Genomic DNA, 23,659 nt, shown 5'->3' with positions numbered 1-23,659 from the left:
GTAGTCAATATTTTCTTGAAACAATATTGCTTACGTAGTAATTATTTACTCTATGTCTATGCGCCCAAGCTGTCATAAACATAGACATAAATATATAGTATATTATTTACTCTACATAATATGTCAATGATCATAGAATCATTTCGGCTGATAAGCTATCGAAAATTTATTTTACCGTTTGCGCTTGTTAATTGAGTTTATAGACATGGCCCGTTGATTATAGATAGCTCTGAGTGAATAATTATAATATACAATTTAATACATTGCTAAACTGTTTATTTAGACTTCAAAATGAGGATACGACGACTGTCGGCATTTTTTGGACGACGTGTATCATAGCATTTATTTTTATTTTATACGTGGTCACGGACTTAAGTTTCAAATTGCCTAGTATAAAACCGGCCGTGGAAATTGATGAGGTATGTATATGATTTGATATCTTATACTCTAAATAAATTCAATGATTGAAAAATAATGACCACAATCATTTATTTATATCTAAACTATGAAATATTTTTATTTTTTTTATTTAAACCAATGTGCTTTATAATGGTCATTTCCATTATTTATCTTACAAAATTTTCACAGTAGATACATAGCCTAAAATCTATAATTTAAAGCTGAAGAGTGTGCTTAATTTTTTTGAATGCACAAAATTCAGGATCTACTGGTTTCGAATGTAAAAAGATTTTTGATAGCCCATGTATCGAGAGAGGGCTGTAGGCTACAACATCACATTATGATCAATATTGGTGGAGCATTAAGGAAAAATATTACAAGACTGGGAAAATTTATTCCTTTTGAGATTTGCCATTGCGTTTGCTGCGTAAACAGTACAAAGTTTCAGATCATTAATATATAGCGGAATTCTGCCTGTCTGATCTGTTGCTTTTAAATTAAAAGTTCTAAAAATACATCATAACACAAAATGTCCTGCTGCATCTGTCTGCTCTCTCTGAATGCGATAAACTCAAAAACTTCTTAATGAATTTAGATTAATTTGATCGGAGATAGTGTGAGACTGGAAGGACATAGACTACTTCATATCTCAGGAAAATATATAGCAGGACTTTAACTCATAAAATTCTTTTACACAGCTGAAGCTACAAGCACCCACTGTACTGTATCTAACTAAGTCTAGTCTCATTCATTTGCAGAGTAAATGGTCTTCATTTGAATCAAAGTTACGCCACATTGAGAATGAGTTGAACCAACACCATGCAGTTGTCGGAGAGATCAAATCTGCAATGAATCAGATTGTTGAGCAATCCCAAGATTTATCACACCAGAAACGGCCTAAGGAATACCCTAAGGAGACAAAGTTGAGGGAATTTAAAGCAGTTGGTGACGAACCACCGAGGATGCATATAAAGCTTAATACATCAACTTGTCCTGTACAAAACATGTTGCACCAAAACTGATGTTCAGGTATTGTGCGCAAATCAACACCCTTCAATAAGCAATATTTTTTTTTGATTAACATGACAAATCTACCGGCACCCAAAAGCATAGTGACAAGCCCAGGGTGTTCTATTTAAGCGTTGATCGGTGTTTTGTATGTAGACCGATACTGAAGCATATAATGTCTCGTAGTCAACTAAACAATTTAGAGATACATATAGTATAATAAAGCAGGATTTGTTGTTTAAAATCATTATGCACCTAGGACAGGATCTGCATAGTAATATAAACTAAACAACACTTAATACAGATGAAATTAGCACTAGGTGTTCATAAAATATTGTAGGTTTGTAATTTTGCTTTTAATGTAGTATAATTACGAGCATGATCATTTAGACAATCCCAAGAAAGTTTATATCTCTACAGGCACTATCTGATAGTGTAGTATCATCAAAAGATTACCATGATAATAGATGCTTATTAAAGACCAGTGAATTGAAATTCTCTATACATACTGATTATCTGCTTCCCATATTATCAAATTAATAACAATCAAAGATATAATAACATTTTCAAATGAAGTAATTGAGAAACTTATCTGATAACAGGAATTAGGTTTAAATCCGTGTGTATATGAACAAAAAACATGTCATTCGTCATATCCGTTTTTTTTCTGAGTAATTCGTAATAGGAATGTATTAAAATGTAAAAGGTTCCCACAAACAAAAACATTAACGGCATATTTTGTGAATTAAAATTATCATCAAAATACAGAAATTAGTGTGCACTGAGACAGAGTTGTTTGGCCTTTACATATAGAGAAAAACCAAAAAACTTTGGCATGCATTGTACACAAAAATACCAAAAGAAATAATATCTAATTATCCTATTTTAAGTTCTTTAAAACATTTTAAAAATTGTCATTTAACCACTTTTGAAGCTTTAAAATTTTATTATAACTTTGTCTCTCAGATGCTATCAATGTACGAACGCATAATGTTCGACGACAAAGATGGCGGTGTGTGGAAGCAAGGCTGGAATATAGAATACAAAGAGGATCAGTGGAATCAAAAGAATAAATTGAAGGTTTTCATTGTGCCACACTCACACAACGATCCAGGTAAGATAAGAGAACTCGATAGTTATCATAATAAGCAGGTTGATGGCATTACCATTAATGATACATCATCATCAGCATGCAATCTACTGTTGAACATAGGCTTCCCTAAAAATTTCAGATGGACCTGTCAGTAGCCCATATCCACCATGTTCCTGTGACCTAATGATAACCATTATTTAAATTATAAGCCAGGATTTGGTACTTTGTCTTATAACTTTCTGGCACTTAAACTCTTGCTTCAGTCTAAAGACCGACTCGGCAAAGTGACTGCACCTGATGGTGAGTGAAGTGGGTCCAATAGAATGTCGACTGACGATAGATAATTAGGCCTCGTCAATCGACACAATTATGCCGGCCTGTTGGAACCGGATATACACAGGCTGATCCCGGAACACGACACACTATGGGGGTTTTAACACCTTGTGTATGGTGGTCACTGTCTGGGCGGATGCACAATATATGCTGTCAAGAGCAAAATATGCAAATGTTATGCCTGCTGCGCTGTAGTGTTTATAAAACATAATAGAGAAATGTTATTTAGATTTTTATTTATGTATTTCTATGATAAACGTCATTAGATACAAAATTCGCGATATTGTTGGCACTTAAGATATATCGCTATAAACAAAACCTGGATACAGTTAATGTCCTAGATGAATAAATAATTACTTATTGTTATGGAAGATCTTAAAAGTTATTATACATGAGTATAATAAGTTTAAAGGCTATAAATTAATGGTCTTTTAACCGACTTCAAAAAAAGGAGGAGGTTATCAATTCGACGTGTATTTTTTAAATATTGTTTACCTCAGAACACGATTAGTTATTTTCAAAACCGATTTCGAAAACTCTTTTTTTATTAGAAAGAATTTACATCCAGATTGGTTACATAGATTTTTTTTCAAAATCATTTCAGAAGTTTGGTTTTACCTATGCGTGTAATGCCTACGGTGTTGCAAATGCTCACGTAATTCACTAACAATTGACATTCCAGGATGGATAAAGACATTCGAAAACTACTACAAAACACAAACAAAGGCAATTTTCACAAACATGGTGGAAAAAATGAGCGAAGGCGTCGGCAGGAAGTTTATATGGGCCGAGAGATCCAGTTGCTTGTCGGCTCTGGTGGAACAGTGATGCAACGGAAAAGGACAAGCAAGCGTTTGCGAAGTAAATATTTGCTTCTGTGACTATATATTAAATAATATCAGTTTTAAATATTATCATATGCAGTTAGTAGTTTAATGGCTTAAGAACAGTAATACTGCACGTACACTTTTTATCTGTATGTTTTTAATTTTGACTATCACAACTTTATCAACTGTTGCTCGTTTCCATAACCATGTTACCAAATTTTTGGTCCTTCAAGCCGGACAATTTTTTTTCAGCTTGTTAAACTCGGATAAATTAGAGATTGTAACTGGTGGATGGGTTATGAACGACGAAGCGAACTCGCACTGGCTGGGAATAATCCAGCAGTTAACTACTGGACATCAGTGGCTTTTAGAAAATCTGGGTTATATACCGAAAAACGCCTGGTCAATAGACCCTTTCGGATATTCTAGCGCGCAACCGTACATACTTAAGTTGGCGGGCATGGAGAACTCGATAATCCAGAGAGTACATTACCGTGTGAAGAAAGAGTTGGGTTTGAACAGGCAGCTGGAGTTTAGGTGGAGGCAGGTGTGGGGTATGTTATTCATATTTTTATTGCATAAATTGTCAGTTGAAAGGCTAATTGAGATAAGCGACATGCTTTTTTCGAAAAAAAATATATAGTTTAAAGAATATAGAAAAAAGAACTGATTTAAATATTATGTATGAAACTTAGTGTCGCAAAACAATGTCGCTTAGTCAATTAGCCTTTCAACCTTCGAAATATTTAATATGTTAGTCGAGGGTTGAAAGGCTAATTGAGTTAAGCGACATTTTTTCGAAAAAATGTATATACCTTAAAACATATAAAAAAGAACTGATTTTCAATAGTATGTACTAAACTTAGTGTTGCAAAACAATGTCGCTTAGTCAATTAGGCTTTCAACCTTCGAAATATTAAATATATTAGTCGAGGGTTGAAAGGCTAATTGAGATAGCGACATGCTTTTTTCGAAAAAAATTATATAGTTTAAAAAACATAGAAAATAGAACTGATATAAAATATTATGTACGAAACTTAGTGTCGCAAAACAATGTCGCTTAGTCAATTAGCCTTTTATCCGTCGAAAAATTAAATATGTTATCTTAATACCCTACACCCTTGTACATTACCACCCATGAATCATTTATCACAAGCATTTGAAATTATAATCAATTGAATATTATGTAATTTAGAAAAGGGCACATCTCTTGAATATAATATCTAGATCTATATAAAGAAATGTGTATATAATAACAAATAACAACAAAACTTATGTAATTTTTCATTGCTTATTGAACCCAAATTTTAACTCAAAAATATATTTTTTTTTTGCCACTAGTTTAAAAAAATTCATTTCCTGAAGTTTTACATTTTCGGTCATGTGCCCTTTTCGAAATTTCATATTCAATTGAAATAGGGAAATTACCAAATTAAAATAATGAATTGATATTACAGACAGTATCGGTAAAACTGACTTGTTCACTCACGTGATGCCCTTCTACTCGTACGACGTGCCTCACTCCTGCGGACCAGACCCTAAGGTAGGAATTACAAAACCTATATTTAAAGTTCCAATACTTTTGAAGTGGTTATTTTCCATTTTATTTATTTGCTGTTTCGGGTTCGATCCTCGGGTTGGGCATTGTGATGGGTTTTTCTACTTAGTATCAGCAGTCTAAGATTGTTGCTCGATATGACAATAGCCTAGCCCCCTATCACGTAATGCGACGGAATATACACGTCGGAAAATGGGTGCACCTTTTGCGTCTCTGCTCTTCGGGGATAAAAGGCGTGAGTGAGTGTACTTATTAGTATATTATTTTTTGTAGCGATTGGTCAAACTAAATTAAAATTACTTTTAATATAACAGTCATTATTTCATATTTTCTTTCAGATCTGTTGTCAGTTTGACTTTAAGAGGCTACCAGGAAATGGAATAACCTGCCCATGGGGCATAGCGCCGCGGAAAATCACAGAGAAAAATGTTGAAGAAAGGTAAGTGATATTGAAACATTGTTATATTGACCACAGAATAGAGAAAGTTGAGCGGCAGAAAAAAGATATTTCACATAAACCTATAATTCAAAGTTAATGAAGAATGCGATTATAAAAAAATATGGATATAGAAAATATTAAAAGACAGGCTGTGAGACACTGTGAGCTCATTCTGCGTAGATCGGACCGAAAAATTTAAAAGTTTTTTTATTGTAAAATGTAGGTAGATATTGTAACTTTAACTTTGCGCATGACCAACACCTCAGTCCCCCCCGTGACCACGAAGGTCATTCACACCTCAAATCCCTGTTAAAAATGCAATTATTTCAGAGCCATGTTAATTCTGGACCAGTGGCGTAAGAAAGCGCAGTTATACCGCAGTAACGTGGTGATGTTCCCGCTCGGCGACGACTTCAGGTACGACCGCGCCAACGAGTGGGACCACCAGTACAAGAACTTACGAGATGCTCATAGACTACATAAACAGTAACGACGCGTTGAATACTGAGGTGAGGAAGAAATATTATCGAATTGAAAATTTATTAGCGAAGTAGTACAGAAATGTAAACAAAGTAATGTCACTAGCAGTAGTGTAGCTTGCTATAGAGGGGCCCTATATCTAAATTTATTGGGGGCTCTTCAGGGCACTACGAAGTTTTGGGCGTCCGCTTAGTTTAATGTAGGTGTAGCGGTACAATTAGTATACTTACCGCCATCTCGTCAACATCAACGGAACTACGAGAAGATCTATGTGGTATTGACACAACTATAGTGATTTATCGCATAGCAATCACGCAAGATGGCGATAAACGATCCTGGATTACGATTGCGGAATTTGCGCGACGCGCTGCATATATACCACCTCCGAATAGGAACCGTCGGAGAGGCCGCGGCCGGTCACAAGCAACATCTGCCTGCCTGGAAATCTTCCCCTTCCATAGAGGAACGCAACCATATGTTCCTCTACAGTGGCGTCAACCTTTACGCCGCTAAAGTGGGCCAAGAGGGGGCCCAAAGCCTCGGGGGCCCCGTATCACTGATACGACTGATAAGCGGAAGCTTCGTCCCTGCTCACCAATATTATAGCCGGCATTTGATTGTCTCGGTGGCGTTTTTGTATTGCATATGCGCCACGAGTACGACTATGTTGAAGGCCCGGGCTATTATCCTGAGTCGGCCCAAAAAACATAGTGACTGGATTTTTCCATCATAAAATTACTCAGTCGCAACTCAGAGTTAAAAAAGTTACGGGGTTTATATCTACGTGCCACGGAAACTATGTGAAGCTGTTGGTCTTGCGCCTGATCTCTCTCCGGTCATGTCGGATTGCTTGCTCACCGGACTATGAGCGAAGGGACAGAGAATTCACCTGTGTATTGCGCACACACTTGTGCACTATAATATCTCTTATCTCCGCCGAGATTGGTCGTTGTAGCCGAAATTCATCTAGGTGGGGATTCATCATAGCCAACAATCCACACGGGCGCACTTTAGTTTTTTTAATATTAATATTGCAATACAAAAATAAATTCCCCAGAATGTAGCAGAGTGCTCAAGTTGTTTGACTACGAATGAATTGCAATTGTTATTGCTTTACCTAAAATACATTTTGATTGTAAATGGTTCGATAATAAATAAGAATAATAATTAAAATGCTCATAAAAACTTACATTATAAAGAGAATATCAAATTATAACTGAAGAAAAATTTAACTTTTTCGACCATGATTTCATCTTAGGTACAATTCGGCAACCTCCAAGACTATTTCAAAGCCGTCCACGCTGAGATGAAGCTGTCGAACTTCCCGGTGCTGTCCGGCGATTTCTTCACGTACGCAGACAGGAACCAGCACTACTGGAGCGGTTATTTCACATCGAGGCCGTTCTATAAGAACATGGACAGAGTGTTGCTGGCCTATGTAAGGTAAGGGCTTCTGTATATTTAACGTGAACTTAGTGCAAATACTTTCGGAACAGAGCAATTCAAATATATTTTGTTAGTAAGATGTTATCTTGAAATAGTTTGCTTGTAGACTTTTATTAATACACATTTACTGGTGGTAGGTATCTCATATGTGAGTGTCCGCCTGGGTAGGTACTGCAATCGCAATGTTTATTTCTATATTGTCGCTGTTGTGTTCCGGTTTGAAGGACACTGTAGCCAGTGCAACTACTGGACATAATGAGACTTAACATTTCACGTCTCAAGTGGCGAGCGCAGTGGAATACCAAAATACTTTGTAATTCAAGGTGTTGAATGATGTTTCTACTGTTTATGGGCTGTCGTATCACTTACCATCAGACGAACGGCACGTTCGTCTCGTCATTCAAAGCAGTACAAAAAACACATATAAAAGGTTTGATAAAGCTGTGTCAATAGCCGATGTCCCGCGTGTGTCAGGGCGGCGGAGCTGGTGACGGCGCAGGCGCAGGCGGCGGGCTCGGTGTCGCGCGTGCTGGCGCTGACGCTGCGCGACCGCGTGCGGGCAGCGCGGCGCGCGCTGGCGCTGTTCCAGCACCACGACGCCATCGCCGGCACCGCCCGGGACGACGTCGTCGACGACTACGCCAACAAGTACGCACCTCTGAGCCCTTATTTTGTATAGTAGTGTAAACGCGTAACGCGGCCGTGTCATGTTATCTTCGAGAAATGCGCGTGGAATGGTATTCTGTAAGCCAAATTTCTATAGTCCTAAACATGATGCGTTGTTTTACGTGCTTGTTACGCACTGTTAAAATAACGTGCGGGATAGAGAATAAAGCCCCTGCACTACACTATCTAATGCACCCTAACCTATGAGGTAGAACACAGTTATATAGATCGGTATGGTGTGAATAAAAAAACTTCTTTATTTCTCTACTAAATATTTTGAAAGTATTACGACGGTAGCATAATCTTGTAGATTAAAATCGGTTCACCCAGTCAAAAGTTCTAAGGTAACAAACATAAAAAAAATACAGTCGAATTAAGAGCAAAAGAAAGATATATTGCAACAAGTTTGGCCAGTCGCGATATTACAATGTAATTTCCTTCACAGACTGTTGGCCGCCATAAAGTACTGCCAATCAGCGATTCAGCAAGCAGCATACTACCTCCTCAAGCAGCCGCAAATACAAGACCAGAGCCAAGAGGACATATATTTCAACGTGGACGACATCTGGCGGCAACACGATGAGATCCCCACCAGGATCACAATGGCTTTAGACGTAGTCTCGCCGTCGAGGCAGCTGGTTCTGTACAACGCGCTGCCGTTCAAACGGCAAGAGATTCTTACTGTGATTGTATCCACGCCTCATGTGGAGGTGAGTTAGAGCATGATTCGTTTTCAATTTAGCGTTACTACTGCAAAATATTGCATTCACATTATTCAACGAAGTTGTTTTAAGCCGAATGACGGGCCGCGGTTTGTCTAATGGTGAATGTCACGATCGTCCATAAACAATATCATCACTACCTCCCCCCTTAGAATGTGACAAAAACCCCGTCTTTAATTGTGTCGAGAGACTAGTACGTGACACGCTTTGGTCTCTAAACAATCACAATTAAACGACCCTTCCCTTAGTCGTCTTCTGTCGTGTTTTTTATGCCACATTCTAAAGAAGCACAATTTTGGAATAAATTGCTCATCATTAAGTGATGTCAATTTAACCTTTCTTTTGTATTATGTTTTGATTTACATGACGACGCTTGAAAGGCAATCATATCTAAGCGACAATCAGTACATTTTTGAGTAGAGTACCTTAAAGTTTTGATTTTAATATGAAAATTCATAACAATTACACTTTTTAATTTATACAGATGTAGTCTAATGTTATTAAAATTGTCCTACACCTACAAAGCCTAGATCAAATGACGCAGAAAAAAATGGCGATTCAAATATTTATATAATTAATTTTCGGTACATTTGTCGCTTAGATATGATTGCATTTCAATTGTCAATTAGTACCTTATATTACGATATTCGAATACCTCACCTTCATTATCGACCCAGGTGTTCAACCCGGAAGGCGACCCCATCATGGCGCAGATCTCTCCCGTGGTCGCCGGCGAGAAGCGGCTCGGGCTCGCGTCCAACAAGTACCAGCTGTCGTTCCCCGTCGTGGTAGAACCGCTGGCTCTCACCACGTATACTGTTTCATTGAGAGACGTCATGAGTATTAACAAGTGAGTGTGTTTGTATATCTGGTTATTTTGATGAGTTTGATACAACACAATGCCAGTACGCACGTGTCAGTGCGCACATACGCGTTATGTATGTCGACAAGGATGGGAGTGCATACGTGTGTTCAAATAACACGCTTCACCAGTACAGACATACATGCTGTATTTTCGAATATCCAGAGCAAATCTTTTAAAACACCCTTTATGATATATTTGATACTACGCAATATCACATGGTAAATAGGATAAGGTGAAAAAAAAACGATACGGTACACGTACACGGTAGGTCAATTATTTACCTCTGCAAGGAGCATAAACTTTGCGTGTAAAATAACTCACTACAATATGACAGCAAAACACAAACTTTTTATTTAGTGCTAACACTAAAAAAATGTAAAAAGCTATGCTGAATATTATAAAAATACAATTCTACCACACAGCGTACAGGCTGCATGCTCGTAGCACTCGTTTCACAACCAAGGCAATGGCGTATACTGCATCTGACGTGTTAATATAAAGAAATTGCATCATCGTAAGTCATTGTAAACCCCAAGTGACCACTAAGGCTGCAAAGTCAAACGTCGAGAGAAAACTAAAACATTAAAACCGTGATAAAATCCAAAAAGTTTAATTTTAAAATTATACTAAAATTTTACACCAGATACACCTCCTACTCCCACATACGAGTGTACAACGCGGACTACTGGACCCTGGACTTGCCCAAGATGTTCCCCGTGGAGCAGCCGACCGCGCGGCTGATGGAGGACATCACGTTCCAGGCCAGCAACAGCACCAGGGTGGTGGCCAACATGAACGGAATGATTAAGGCGATCGTGTCAACAGATGGCGCCACTGTGCCAGTACATATGGACTTTGTGCAGTAAGTTTTCTTCAATTGAATATATTTACAATTCTTAAGGCCTATTAGCATTAAAAATCAATTAAAAAATGCTTATCTAATAAGTTCCGATTTTTTTGCTGTCCCAATAACATTCTAAATAAAGTAAATATAATTGGCTGATTTCAATGAGATTGACTTAAATAACTAATATCCACAGCCGTAAATATGTTGTGCAACTGCATATAATGCATATTATAATGCACAATGACTATTTAATCTATTTATAAAAAGTAGAAGAAACAAACACATTGGTGAATGTACAATTAGCCTAAAAATTTGCTGAACAAATTTTAAAAAAATCATATCAACTATACATGTTAAGTGTAACTGAATTGTTTTTCTTCAGTGTGTGAAGTATAGTAAATCCGTTTTATTTTATATTTATGAAGAAAAAAAAACTCAAAAGTATAAAGGCGATTTGAAATTTTTGAATTTGTTCAACTACTTATGTAGATGACTGTACAATTTTGAAAAATCTGTTTTCTTTATAGATACGACACACAGAAAGGCAAAGACAACAACAGCGGCGGGTATTTGTTCATCCCGTCGGGTCCCGCGACGGAGTTCAAACCCGATGCGTTCCCGGAGATGGTGGTCACGGAGGGAATCTACAAGTCCACGCTGTACACCGCGCTCACCGGGCCGCGCGCCGCCGAGATCGTGCTGGCGGTTAGTTGATGGATTTTGAACTATAGAACTGCCGGTTAAGACTTAAATTCCGTTAGTACATGGTTTATACTGGACCCGTTTTCTGAGATGCTGGTCACGGAAGATATCACAATAAACCGCGCTTAACGGACCGCAGCTGGCGCTTAGATAGATACCCTCATATATACTCAGATACTGGCGGTTAGTTGCATTTTCGACTTCAGGACTATAGATTAAAATTGATATTTGGTATACATGAAAAACATTAGTTTGATGTATTTTTGATGCGCATACGGTATTCGCTGTCCTTAGTTATGCCAAAAATATTAAAACACCAGACACTTGTGGTGTTTTAATATTTTTGGCATAACTAAGGACTAAAAATACTTAATAATCTACTCAAGAGGCGTCCTAAAGCGAAACAGGCTTACATAAGAGCACTGGTGGTAAGTTCTCTCATATATGTGAGTCCGCCTGAGTAGGTACCACCGCAATGTCAATATCAGCCGCCAAGCAGCAGTGTGTAGTCACTGTTGTGTTCCGGTTTGAAGGATATTGTAGCCAGTGTAACTACTGGAGATAAAACTTAACATCTCATGTCTCAGAATGGCGAGCGTAATGGAATACCAAACAATACTTTGGAATTCAACGTCTTGGATAATGTTTATACTATTTATGGGCGGTCGTATCGCTTACCATCAGGCGAAGGTCAAGCTCGTCTCGTCATTCGAAGCAAAAAAAAAGCATTAAAACGACCCAGCAACCACTGCAAATCCCAATACATATCACGTTTCATTACAGATATCAGTGTACAATAACCCATCACTGCCGCAAACCGAAGTAGAGATCAGTAACACGCTCTTGATCGACCCGCAAGTTGACGACCTAGAGCTGGCCATGCGGTTCTCTACAGGAGTCAAGAATGGAGACGTTTTCTATACAGATTTGAATGGGATGCACGTGAGTACTCTTTATATATCACTAGATTTTGCTCGCGGCTTAGCATGCGTGGAGGCGTTTTCCGGGGTAAAAGTCCCGCTTTATATTTTCCTGGGATAAAAAGTAGCCTATAACCTTTCCAGTGTCTTAAACTATCTCCATACCAAATTTCGTAAAAATCCGTTCAGCAGATTTTGAGAAAATCGATAACATACATACAGACAGAAAAGGACATTTTGTTGTATTTTTATTTCGTGTATAACGCTGTGAAGTTGCGTTTTTCTGCTAAAAAAATATTGTTACAATTAAATACAACGTGCGCGATTGTTGGTAGGTTTTTTCCTTTTTTATTTTGATAAAATAAAATCACATAAGATTGTATATTAAGGAAAAATATATAAGTTACTATACTACTATAAGGAATTAAGCCTAGTGCGGATTGGCAGACTGCACATAACCTCAATTCTTATAGATAAATTCTTAGGTATGAATACACGCGTAACTTTAGAAAAGTCAGAGGTCTGTGACCTTAAGTTTTGAACCTACGGACATTCGTCTCGGTAGTCCATTCCACTCGCTATTATGCTATCGCCGCTTAACTATAAAATAATTGTGTATAATTAAATTTAATTCCTCACTCCATCTTGTGTCAGAGAGTCCCATATCTCGACTCCCTCTACAACTTAAAATGCCAAATTGGGATGGCAGTCAACAAATGGCACTGTTTATCATTAACTATTTACCAACGGACTATTTAATAAGGCAACAAAGTATAACTATAGTAAAAAAATAGTCCATACTATATTGACTGTAATAAAATACGTTTGATAGATGATCAAGCGTCGTTACTTCGAGAAGATCCCGCTGCAAGCTAACTTCTACCCGTTGCCAGCCGCGGCGTACATCGAGGACGACACGACAAGGTTCACGGTGCTGACGTCCACACCGCTTGGCATGGCGGCACTGCAGCCCGGACAGATCGAGGTGCGAATTATTCACATGAACACGCACACGCACACACACGCACACGCACATCATCCATGAATAACAAATACATTCATCAAAAGTACTGGTATTACTATTCTGTGTGTATATGATGTATAAGTGTTTTTTGACAGAAATTATGATATTACCGCGCCTACCAATTCTCTTCGTGTCTTTGTAGTAGCATTGGTAATTGGTAACCATGATCATGTTACTAAGCACGTAATACGCCACGCGCAGGTGATGCAAGACCGGCGCCTGAGCCGCGACGACAACCGCGGCATGAACCAGGGCGTGCTCGACAACCTGCGCACGCGACACGTCTTCAAACTACTACTCGAGCCGGCCGGCAGGGACTGTCAGGTCAGTGGCTATTTATACGAGGAAGGGAAACCGAATTATTTTAAGTTTCAAATTTGTAAAAGTGGAGAATTGAAAAAGATACAGAGTGAAAGAAATTACTATTCTTCAATTAATTGTTGTATGACGCATCGTGATAGAGAAAGAATCAAAGGAATAATAATGTGTTTTATAATGAATTTAAAGAATTTAAAATTAATATTACATCTAATTCCTTTGATTACATCTTATATTTATCATGCTTATAATATTATTACCAGGGATGTTATGGAGCTCCGTAACCGTAACCGAAACTATCGGATATCCGAAATAAAAATATATCCGTAACCGTAACCGTATCCGTTATAAAAGTTTCGGATAAGTTACGGATAATATGGTCCGACAGGTTTTTGTTTCACCGCTCACGTGTTACGTACTAAATTCATGTATAAGGACAATATACGTCCAAAGTAATTTAATTTGGACAATTTTTGTTCAAACGTAATTTCGCAAAATGTAAACAGTGTGATAAAACTTATCACGGAGTAAAGGTGGCCCTACTTCACTGAAACTTCATATCAAATTAAAACACAGAGGTTTTTCTAACACCCATGTCCCCCAATTAGTTCATCGATAATTAATAATCGACGATGACGACGAACGATAGTTAGTATTCGTCGCCCTACTGTATTACATTTTTTTTTTTTTACTTATTTTACTTTAATCTAATATCCGTAACCGAAACTATCCGAAACTACCGGATAATCCGAAATAATTACATATCCGTAACCGTATCCGAAACCGATATAATTTTGTTCCTATATCCATATCCGTATCCATATCCGAAATTTCATATCCATAACATCCCTGATTATTACTACACTAAACATTTCTTACAGAAACCCCCACCAGAAGCAACGAGCGGGCAGCTGACCCTAGGGGCTCATATTGCCCAGCAGTACCTCCTGCAGCCGCTCATAAGCATGCAGTACACGGCACGCGAGGACACCTCCCGGCCCGCCTACTCTCGATCCACTGTCAGCGCCGCGGACATCGTGTTGGCCTCGTGTCAATCCCACGTGTCCAGTAAGGTACGTGCTCATTCTTACTTATACTATATATTGTACGTGGAGTGCTATAGGCTATACATCATCACGCTATGACCAATAGGAGCGGTGCAGTAATGAAACATGTTGCCATACCGGGAAAAAATTATTAGTTTTGAGAGCTTCTGTTGTGCGTGCGCTGCGTAAACGGTTAAAGTTATGCAACAATGATATATGACGGGATTGTTCCTCTTAAAAGTTGTACAAAAATATATTATATAACAAAGTCCCACGCTGCATCTGTCTGCCTGAACGTGTTAAACTCAAAAACTACCCAACGTATTAGGATAAAATTTGGTATGGAGGCAGTTTGAAACCCTGGGAAGAACATAGGCTCCCGGGAAAATATATAGCGTGATTTTTATAACGGAAAACTTTAGTCCGAAAATCTTTATAACGCGGACGGAGCCGCGGGCAAGAGCTAGTACTATATACACCTTGAATGACGTTCGTTTACGCTTCTACAGAGAGGTCGAGAATGGCAATTAATCTTTTCATACACCACATACAAAGTGTGTGGTGATACAATTAGTTATACCGCCATCTCGACAACATCAATGGAACTGCAAGAAGACCGATATGGCATTGACTTGACCCAATTGTAGTGATAACGCACAGGAATCACGTTAGATGGCGACAAATGATTCTGACTTGCGACAGCAACATTTGCGCAACGCGCAGCATACCATCTCCGAATGGGAACCGTCGGAGACGTCACGGCCGGTCACAAGCAACATCTGCCTGACTGGGAATCATCCCCTTCCATAGAGGAACGCAACCATCTGTTCCTCTACAGTGGCGTCTATCTATTAACCAGGCTACAAGTGTAAACAAAATATAAACAGCTGTCGCTTTGCAACATACGTCATATCGGCATCAGCATAATACTGGTGGTAGGATATATTTTATAACACGCCATAATGACCTGCGTAAGTAAGTCGCGTTCCGGGATCAGCCTGTGAATGTTCAACAGTGTCTACTGCCGAGGGGTAATCATCTCTCGTCAGTCGTCGACGCTTTGTAGACTTGACGCAAAGCCTTATTATTTATACAAAAATACTTGTGTATTATAAAAGCGCTCACAAACGCTAGTAAAAATTTAAACTGTACGTAATTTTCCCATTACCTATCTATAATAGGGATTGCAACATTATAAATTGCATTATTTTCAGACTAAAGATGGCGGCACACTACGAGGCATAGGAGTGACGCTGCAGCGGGTCCATCTCGACGAGTGTTACGGGAATAAGGACGTGTATAAATCCTACCCCATCGGCGATGGAGTGGTAAGTACATACATTAGTTGTTCCGGCCTCCGCTCGTGTGATTAGTGTATCGTGGAACGTAATGAGATGAAAATAAAATGCCATGTTACTCGATGGAGTAGTTGTATTACGGTGCGATTGCAATACTGAGGTCTCGTATTCGATCCCCAAATCGGGGATGTGATGTCGGGTTTTTCTACTCAGTATCAGCCCGGAGTCTGGAATTTATGCCCGATAGTGCGACAGACTCGGCATAAGTCACGTCATGGGACGGAATACACACGGCAGAAAGTGTACCTGTTGCGCCTCTGCCTACTTTTTTGAAAATGAATTCGTGTGTATGTGAGGAATGGGCAATGTCAGTGACAATGTGGCATGTTATCAGTGAAAGACTTTAAAATTTAATTTATTACTTTCAGAGGTTACCTCCTCCAAATAAAACCTAAAAACGTCTTTGTATACATTTAATGTTGTAATGAGTAGTAGGTTTTAAATGTCTCGTACGCGTGAGTCCGTCTGGGTTGCTTCCACCACAATATCTATTTGTCCCACGCAACGGTACTAAAAACTTAGCTAGTACAGTAAATCCCCCTAGAATGTAGCATAACGAACACAACACAAAGTTACGTGTCATTAAATTGTAATAATTGTTATTGGTCAAGAGACCAACGCGTAAATCACATGTCAGTCTCTCGACCAATCAAAATGAAACGATACGGTCTGTCGTGTCCCTTTTTTGCCACATTATAAAAGGCCAACTTTACCATGCAATACTTGTTCCAGGTCCAAATATCAGACTTGCTAGACGTGCAACGTGACCGCGTGTTCGACAGTTCACTGACCTTTGTTAGCGTGCACAACCCGTTGCCGGAGGGCGTCGTCACGCTGTGCCCCATGGAGGTGCGGTCAGTATTCATAAACCAATCGCTCAACAACGGCTGAGTCGAACATAGCGTATAAATACGGGACTGATTATATTAAATAACTGTTGCAGGTCTGCAACGTTTTAGCATTGTAATTTTAACTCATTGAAAACAATTTCAAATCATATCACCGCAGTCACTTGTAAGTTAACAAAATACTTGTAATATATAATTCAATTTGCAAACAATTTCAATTTTTATTAATAGTGGCATGATTGTTATTGCCTGTTTTTATTAAGCAAATACTTGTAATAATGCCGTTTGTAAAGTAATATTTGTTTCAACAGTACAAGCATAATATGTAAACAGCGTTATTGTCATGATTTACTAGGTTTTGCATACATTTCAAGTGTACTATTTAAAATAAAGTGAATTAAAAATATAATATAGATAGATATAAAATTATATTATATAAATTCATTTATAATTGAGATAAAGTCGTGTTATTTATGTTGCTTGTGAGATATTGACGAAAAAGTATTTTTTTCCTTTGTTTTTATAAATTCAATTTAAAAACACCATAGAGATTTGTGGCATAAGACGATTCTATCGGGTTACTATGAAAACTTGTCATGTGTTATGACTATATTAGGCTATATATTTTGTACTTATTAAGTATATTAGTAAAATTTTGAGATTTGTTCAATTTACCATTCTTTGCCATTAACCCACTAATAAAGATCTTCTTGTAATGCACCTTTTTTAATTCTGTTTCATCTTTGCCAGTCCGCAAAGTTCGCAGAGTTTCTGCTTTGCCCAGAATAAATTGTCAATCGCAGAGTTTCTGCTTTGCTCAGAATAAATTGTCAATTTTCCCCAATTGCAAGATTTATTTATTGATTTTCAAATATTATTATTATTATTATTTACTAGCTTATGCTCGGGGGTTCGCCCGTGTGAAAGGGTTTTCCGGAATAAAAGTCTTGCAATATATTTTCCCGGCATAGAAACTAGCCTATAACCTTCCCAGGGTATTAAACTATCTCCATACCAAATTTCGAGACAATCGATAATATAGATAAATACAGACAGAAAAGGGGATTTTGTTTTATAATATATATATAGATAGGTGTTATTTACAAGATTCTGAAAACTTATACCGCATTTGCCTAAGTCTGGTATTATAATAAATTGCCTCATGTATATAAAAATATTTTAATTTATTCGTCCAATGCCTAAGTATTTTATTATGCATTCTGAGGTTTCTTCGTGTGCTAGTTATTTCAAAACAACTATTTTGTAATTATAACTATAGTTTCTTATCTATCTATGATATATTTTTTCTTAGTGAATAACTTTTATTTGGTAATTGAGATTTTTTTTTTTAAATTATGTGTCTATATTTGTGTTGTGTATCAAATTTATAATAGGGTGTTTGACAATTTTTTAAAATGTATGTACTATGATAGAGGACTATTCACTTATAGCATGAATTATATTTTTATTGTTAAAATATGCTCAATTTATTAAATATCCGTGATTTTCTTTTGTCATTTATAATTTCGCGCTAAAACGCGTTATCACGTGACGTTATCCCTTTGTGATGTCATCGCTCATATACATACATTCGTGACAGTTGTGGCACCTAACCTGCACCTTACAACAAAACAAATTGTCTACGATTTTTATCTGCTAGTTGTTACTTTTCCCACAAAAAATGTCATGCAGTCGTTACTATATATTTATTGTATTGAATGATGTAATATTTATGAGAGATGACGTCACTAGGAATGGCGGCCGGCATCGCATCGTTTTAGGCCGCGAGGGATACTGATTAAAAATTCAAAATTTTAATGACGTATATAAAATATTTACAATACGTTTAAAACAAAAAAATATATTTGATAAATATTGTCGCCCACTATTCTTTCTCCTGGAGCAGTTTTATATTTTTGGTTACACCAGTCAAACACCCCTATTCTTTAGAAAAGATTATATATGAAGTCTAAAACATTATCATAATTTTGAATTACGAATTAAAGGGCAGCTTTTATTAGATTGGTGATACTGTTCGAATTTTGTTTATTTCATTATTTTATTATTATTTTATATAAAAAAAATCTGCTTGCTCGACAAAGTTACCCCACTGCACCGAATAGTAAGATGGGATCCAATGGAATGTGACTGACGAGAGATGTCGGACAGTCGACATAATTATACCGGCCTGTTGGAATCGGATATACACAGGCTGTTCCCGGAACGCGATACCCTTACGTGGCCCTCTATGGCGGGATTTAACACCTTGTGTACGGTGGCCGCTATCGGGACGTATATAAAATATTTCGAACCAAAAGTAAAATACTTCAATTTGTTTTTAAAAATCTGGTGCCCTTAAATACAATAATAGCGTATTTGTAATGTAAAAGTTCTCAACTTTGCTTTTACGACATCTTCAATAAGAAGTGTAATAAAGTTAAATTATTGTCAAGTATTTGTCGTGTCTGAAATCTGTCACACGGTAGGTCTATATTAGCTATAATTTGTTGTTTTTTTTTGTTGTTATTTTCCTTTGTGTGTATATTTGTGTGTTTATCTCTCATTTGTATCCCAGACTACATATTTTAAAAATAATAATTATTTAAAGAAACCTAACTTTATTTTGTAATTTGTAAATATTGTGACGAACAGTTAGGTTATTTAGTTTGATTCGGGATGAAATTTTATTCACTGCGTATTATACAATCATGATACGGATATTTTGTAAATAATATGTTACTAGAATTTTCTAGTAACTAATAAAAAATAATTAAATTTTCGTTTGTATTCAACCTTCTTTGAAACACTGTATAATATTTTGTGTGTGTTATATTACAATTTATTTTTAATTGTTTGTATGTTAAATATAACGGAAAATAATATCTTTTTAATTCGCGTACCCTCCATTATTGAATGTGATAGATTACAGGTTTACTATATTTTTTTTATTAAATTAAGACTCAAAATTCGATTAAATTGACTAATTTTACAATACATGCTTTCTTTCATTTCATATCCAATATTTTACTGTTTGATATCGGGCCAGTACCGCCCTAATTCAGTGATAATTAACTGTAAATCAAAAGCAACAGTTCTTCAATACATTTATTAAATTATATTCGAATAGTTTGATCGATAAAATAAGTTACAGTTAATGTACTTTTAAGCTTAGTAATAAACTATAGTTTATATTACATTATAAAGAGATCTTGTAATCATAAAATACGCAATCTATTTGCAAGGCGCGGTTAGAAAAAGTAATGATTATCAACCTCCGCTGAATGACGTGTTGATGGCCGCATCAACACCGCTATTTTTATATCGATAGTGAAAACAGACCAAAAGACTTGCCGCCAATTTCAATAAACGACCTCACTTTTTTCGATCTATCTCAAAGTGGACCAATCAGGACAATTTGTTTTGACATGTTTACAAATGAGTTATTGATTGGTTCATTCTCGGAATCGGATTGAAGTTTGAGGTCGGGGTTGTTTATTGAAAATGGCTGTTATTCTGATTGATGTTTTCTTGCCATCGATTCAGTCTGCAATTGGCATTCTATATTGATGCGCTAAAGCCTATACGGCGACGAGATCGCCTGATTCATATCATTATTCATAAGTATAATAGTGTGCGCATAATTTATATCGTTGTTAACTTATTTAGTTTTTGTATATTATACGCATAGATATCGGCACATAAAATGAATATGAAGCCGCGATTCCGTTGTCCACGTTGGCTGTACAAAGTGTAGTTAATGAACTTATAAGTCCCAGTTCTTATTTCAATGAATGTCGAGACTAGCAAACCGCATGCCTGGTGGTAAGCGATAAGATCGTATACGCGAGAATGACGTCATACCTCCGTGCAGGCTACTCGTGCAATGGAAACGCGGCTTTAATAACTAAGGGTCTGTTCACAATATTCAAATTCTCCAGGTAACTTATGAGTAAATGCTGAATGCAGTTTTACTTACCATTTGTATGATACGATAATTATTAGTCGCTCTATATTAAACAATTACCGTTACTCAAACACCGTAAAACAGACCCTAACTTGTATAAACCATTAGAGGGAGCAAAACGGTTGGTTGCTTCGCCGCTCGCAGCTATGTTCAGATCGGCCAAAAACGTGGAATATAAGTACTTATATGATTTTGAAATTTTGTAATATTTATGATATCGCTGTAAATGATTTTGAAAGAGATTTGTAAATAAATGTGCTAATAAATATTGCTGTTTTATTAATACAACAAACACAAAAGTCACATCCTTGATCCTTCTGCATCGCATGAGTTAATCTTCGCATAATTAAAACTTAATTAGGTGTTGCCTGCGGCTTCGCCCGCGTGGAACCATTTCTCGCTAAATAAGTAACTGACACACAACGGCGCTAGCGTTATATACTAAACTAATTCATTATTTATCATGGGAATTATTTACCGGCATTGCCTATGTGTTATTCCAGGAGAGGTTTACCCATGTGTCAAATTTCATCCAAATTCGTTCAATTAAGTTCGATCTAGAAATAGCCATCAGGATTTTTTACTTTGATACTTAAAGGCTAAAGAAAAAGGTATAAAGAAAACGCAAAACAAATTATCTTACGTATTTATTAAAAATGTAACAAATAAAAAACGGGTAATATGGAAATATTATTTCCGCATAATTAGAACACAAATACGTCATAAAGTGACAAGAATAACAAAAATCCATAGACAAATATATCATCCATAAATTTAGTATGTTTATACTGAAGTTACAATACCGTCGAAAGAAAAAATACTACTTACAATAAATAATATTTTAAAACAATAGGAAACACACACACTAATACATTTTCACATGGAATTTTTATAATCTTTTTCCAAATATGCAACAGGACTAAACGAACATGGAATGAAGTTCCATGGATTGAAAGAACCGAATTTAACTGTTAGTAATTTATTATCAAATTCTAGCTTATACTCACATGTTTATATGGCACTATAACTACGGATTGGTTAACGATTATATACTGTTATTTAAGCTATAAAATAACACTGATTAGAACCCGTAACTAAAAAAGATTTGTTCATACTATGACACTATTTCAATGCTCTTGAAAAATACAAGACAGATGCTCGTACAAACGATAGACTTGATGAGGAATGAAATTCAACCTTATTTATTTTTAAATAGTATAATAAATTTGAATGTTATAGTAGCGTGAAGCTACACGATTTTCTTTATAATAAGGATGATAATGATTTAGTCGTTTTATATTAACGATCCTAATCTAAATCCGATTCTAAGAATGAACCAATCAAAGTAAGTCATTTGTAAGCATGTCAGAAACACTCGCTTCTGATTGGTCCATTTTTGATAAAGATGTAAAAAGCGATTTTTTAGTTTAAATGGTGGATATAAAGAAATAGATCTGATTTATTGTAAACGATTTTAATTTCTCCCGCAACTGACCTAACGCGCTTGCATTCATTTAGGAATATTTATGGCAAAAGTTCTACATCTACATTCAAAAGCTTATGGTATCTGAATATCAGTATTTTGTATGACGTATACCTTTAGTATGTGGATATAAACCATATTTAAAATTACACTTATATACAAATAATATTAGCAACACAAATAAAACAAACATGCAATGATAACAACATATTAGATAAACATATTTTGGAATGTTTATATTATAACGATTAAGTAACCGTCCCCACATTATTTCCAATACCTCACACCCAATACGCAAACTTAAATTCATAATATAACGAAAATCAGAACATAAACTCATTAAATGTTTGCAATAAAAATCTATGTTTAAAATTGAAAATACACAGTTTTACGTATACTTTGTAATAAAACAAAACAACCGTATGTCCGTTTTAGACACCCATTTTAATTTAAATACTTATGGCTATATTTCTTGGCTGTGACGCAATAAACATACCATTTATCACAGATTAGATCTTAAATAACTATCTCATTCGATTCCCAAGTATTAAAAATCTCCCTATAGGGTATTTGACTATGTATGATTTTATGCAATTTTTAATAACAGCTATTAGTATAAAAAAGAAGTCCTCCTGTGAAATCAGCAGTAACATTTGATAAGAATTGAGGAAGTAATTCATATATTAAATATTGCTACGTGTAGGAGTGGGCGGGAAGTGGGGATATCGCTCCATCTCTTTCTTGCGCACGCATCATAATTCCCGATGACGTTATATTTTTGACACTCACCCTACTACCTAATTTCAATGGCTTATAACTTGTTTATTTTTTAACAGATATCAATGATTTCCTTTCTGTTTTAAAATTTATACGACGTACTTTTTTTATAAATTATAAATAAAAATAAGTCAAATACCCTATTACACAATTTCGATAAACAAAGCACATCACATCAGCGCTAAAGAAACACCCATATTGTCTTTCAACACAGGCTTATTTGCAAGACCTCAATAAACCAACATTTTCAAACAGATTCAAGAGACGCTGTCAACGCACTACTACTATCTACTTTACTCCAGCGATATATATGTACTACGTACTAGATTTGGCGTTCCGAACATTCACTGTGTTCAACTGAATTGAACTGCAATCCATTCAAACTGACTAGTATAGTCAATTTTGACAACTGGTGGTTGTGTACGGAGTGGCGCTCATGATAAGAACTCGAGTCTATGTGTAAACCTAGATGTGAATAAAAAAGATTAGTGAAATAAGTAAAATTATTTGTTGATCAAGGGAATAAATAGGTTATA

General features: G+C 36.4%; 1 protein-coding gene across 1 annotated transcript; it reads left to right on the top strand.

Annotated features, from left to right (window-relative positions):
* Positions 1 to 276: 276 nt before the first annotated feature.
* Positions 277 to 17,614, top strand: LOC115449114 (alpha-mannosidase 2). Its single transcript, XM_037445442.1, is given in 24 exon segments — positions 277 to 313; positions 316 to 419; positions 1,158 to 1,405; positions 1,407 to 1,428; positions 2,374 to 2,521; positions 3,516 to 3,643; positions 3,645 to 3,694; positions 3,913 to 4,214; positions 5,118 to 5,203; positions 5,557 to 5,657; positions 5,988 to 6,114; positions 6,116 to 6,166; positions 7,396 to 7,580; positions 8,058 to 8,231; positions 8,695 to 8,959; positions 9,649 to 9,821; positions 10,480 to 10,698; positions 11,211 to 11,388; positions 12,169 to 12,327; positions 13,138 to 13,290; positions 13,531 to 13,653; positions 14,529 to 14,720; positions 15,908 to 16,021; positions 16,784 to 17,614. Coding segments are annotated over 24 exon segments (3,483 nt in total). The 5' UTR covers positions 277 to 291; the 3' UTR covers positions 16,943 to 17,614.
* Positions 17,615 to 23,659: the final 6,045 nt, after the last annotated feature.

Source organism: Manduca sexta, unplaced genomic scaffold (genome assembly GCF_014839805.1).
Source record: "Manduca sexta isolate Smith_Timp_Sample1 unplaced genomic scaffold, JHU_Msex_v1.0 HiC_scaffold_1638, whole genome shotgun sequence".
NCBI lineage: Eukaryota > Metazoa > Arthropoda > Insecta > Lepidoptera > Sphingidae > Manduca > Manduca sexta.
This window is presented reverse-complemented; position numbering and strand designations above follow the sequence as displayed.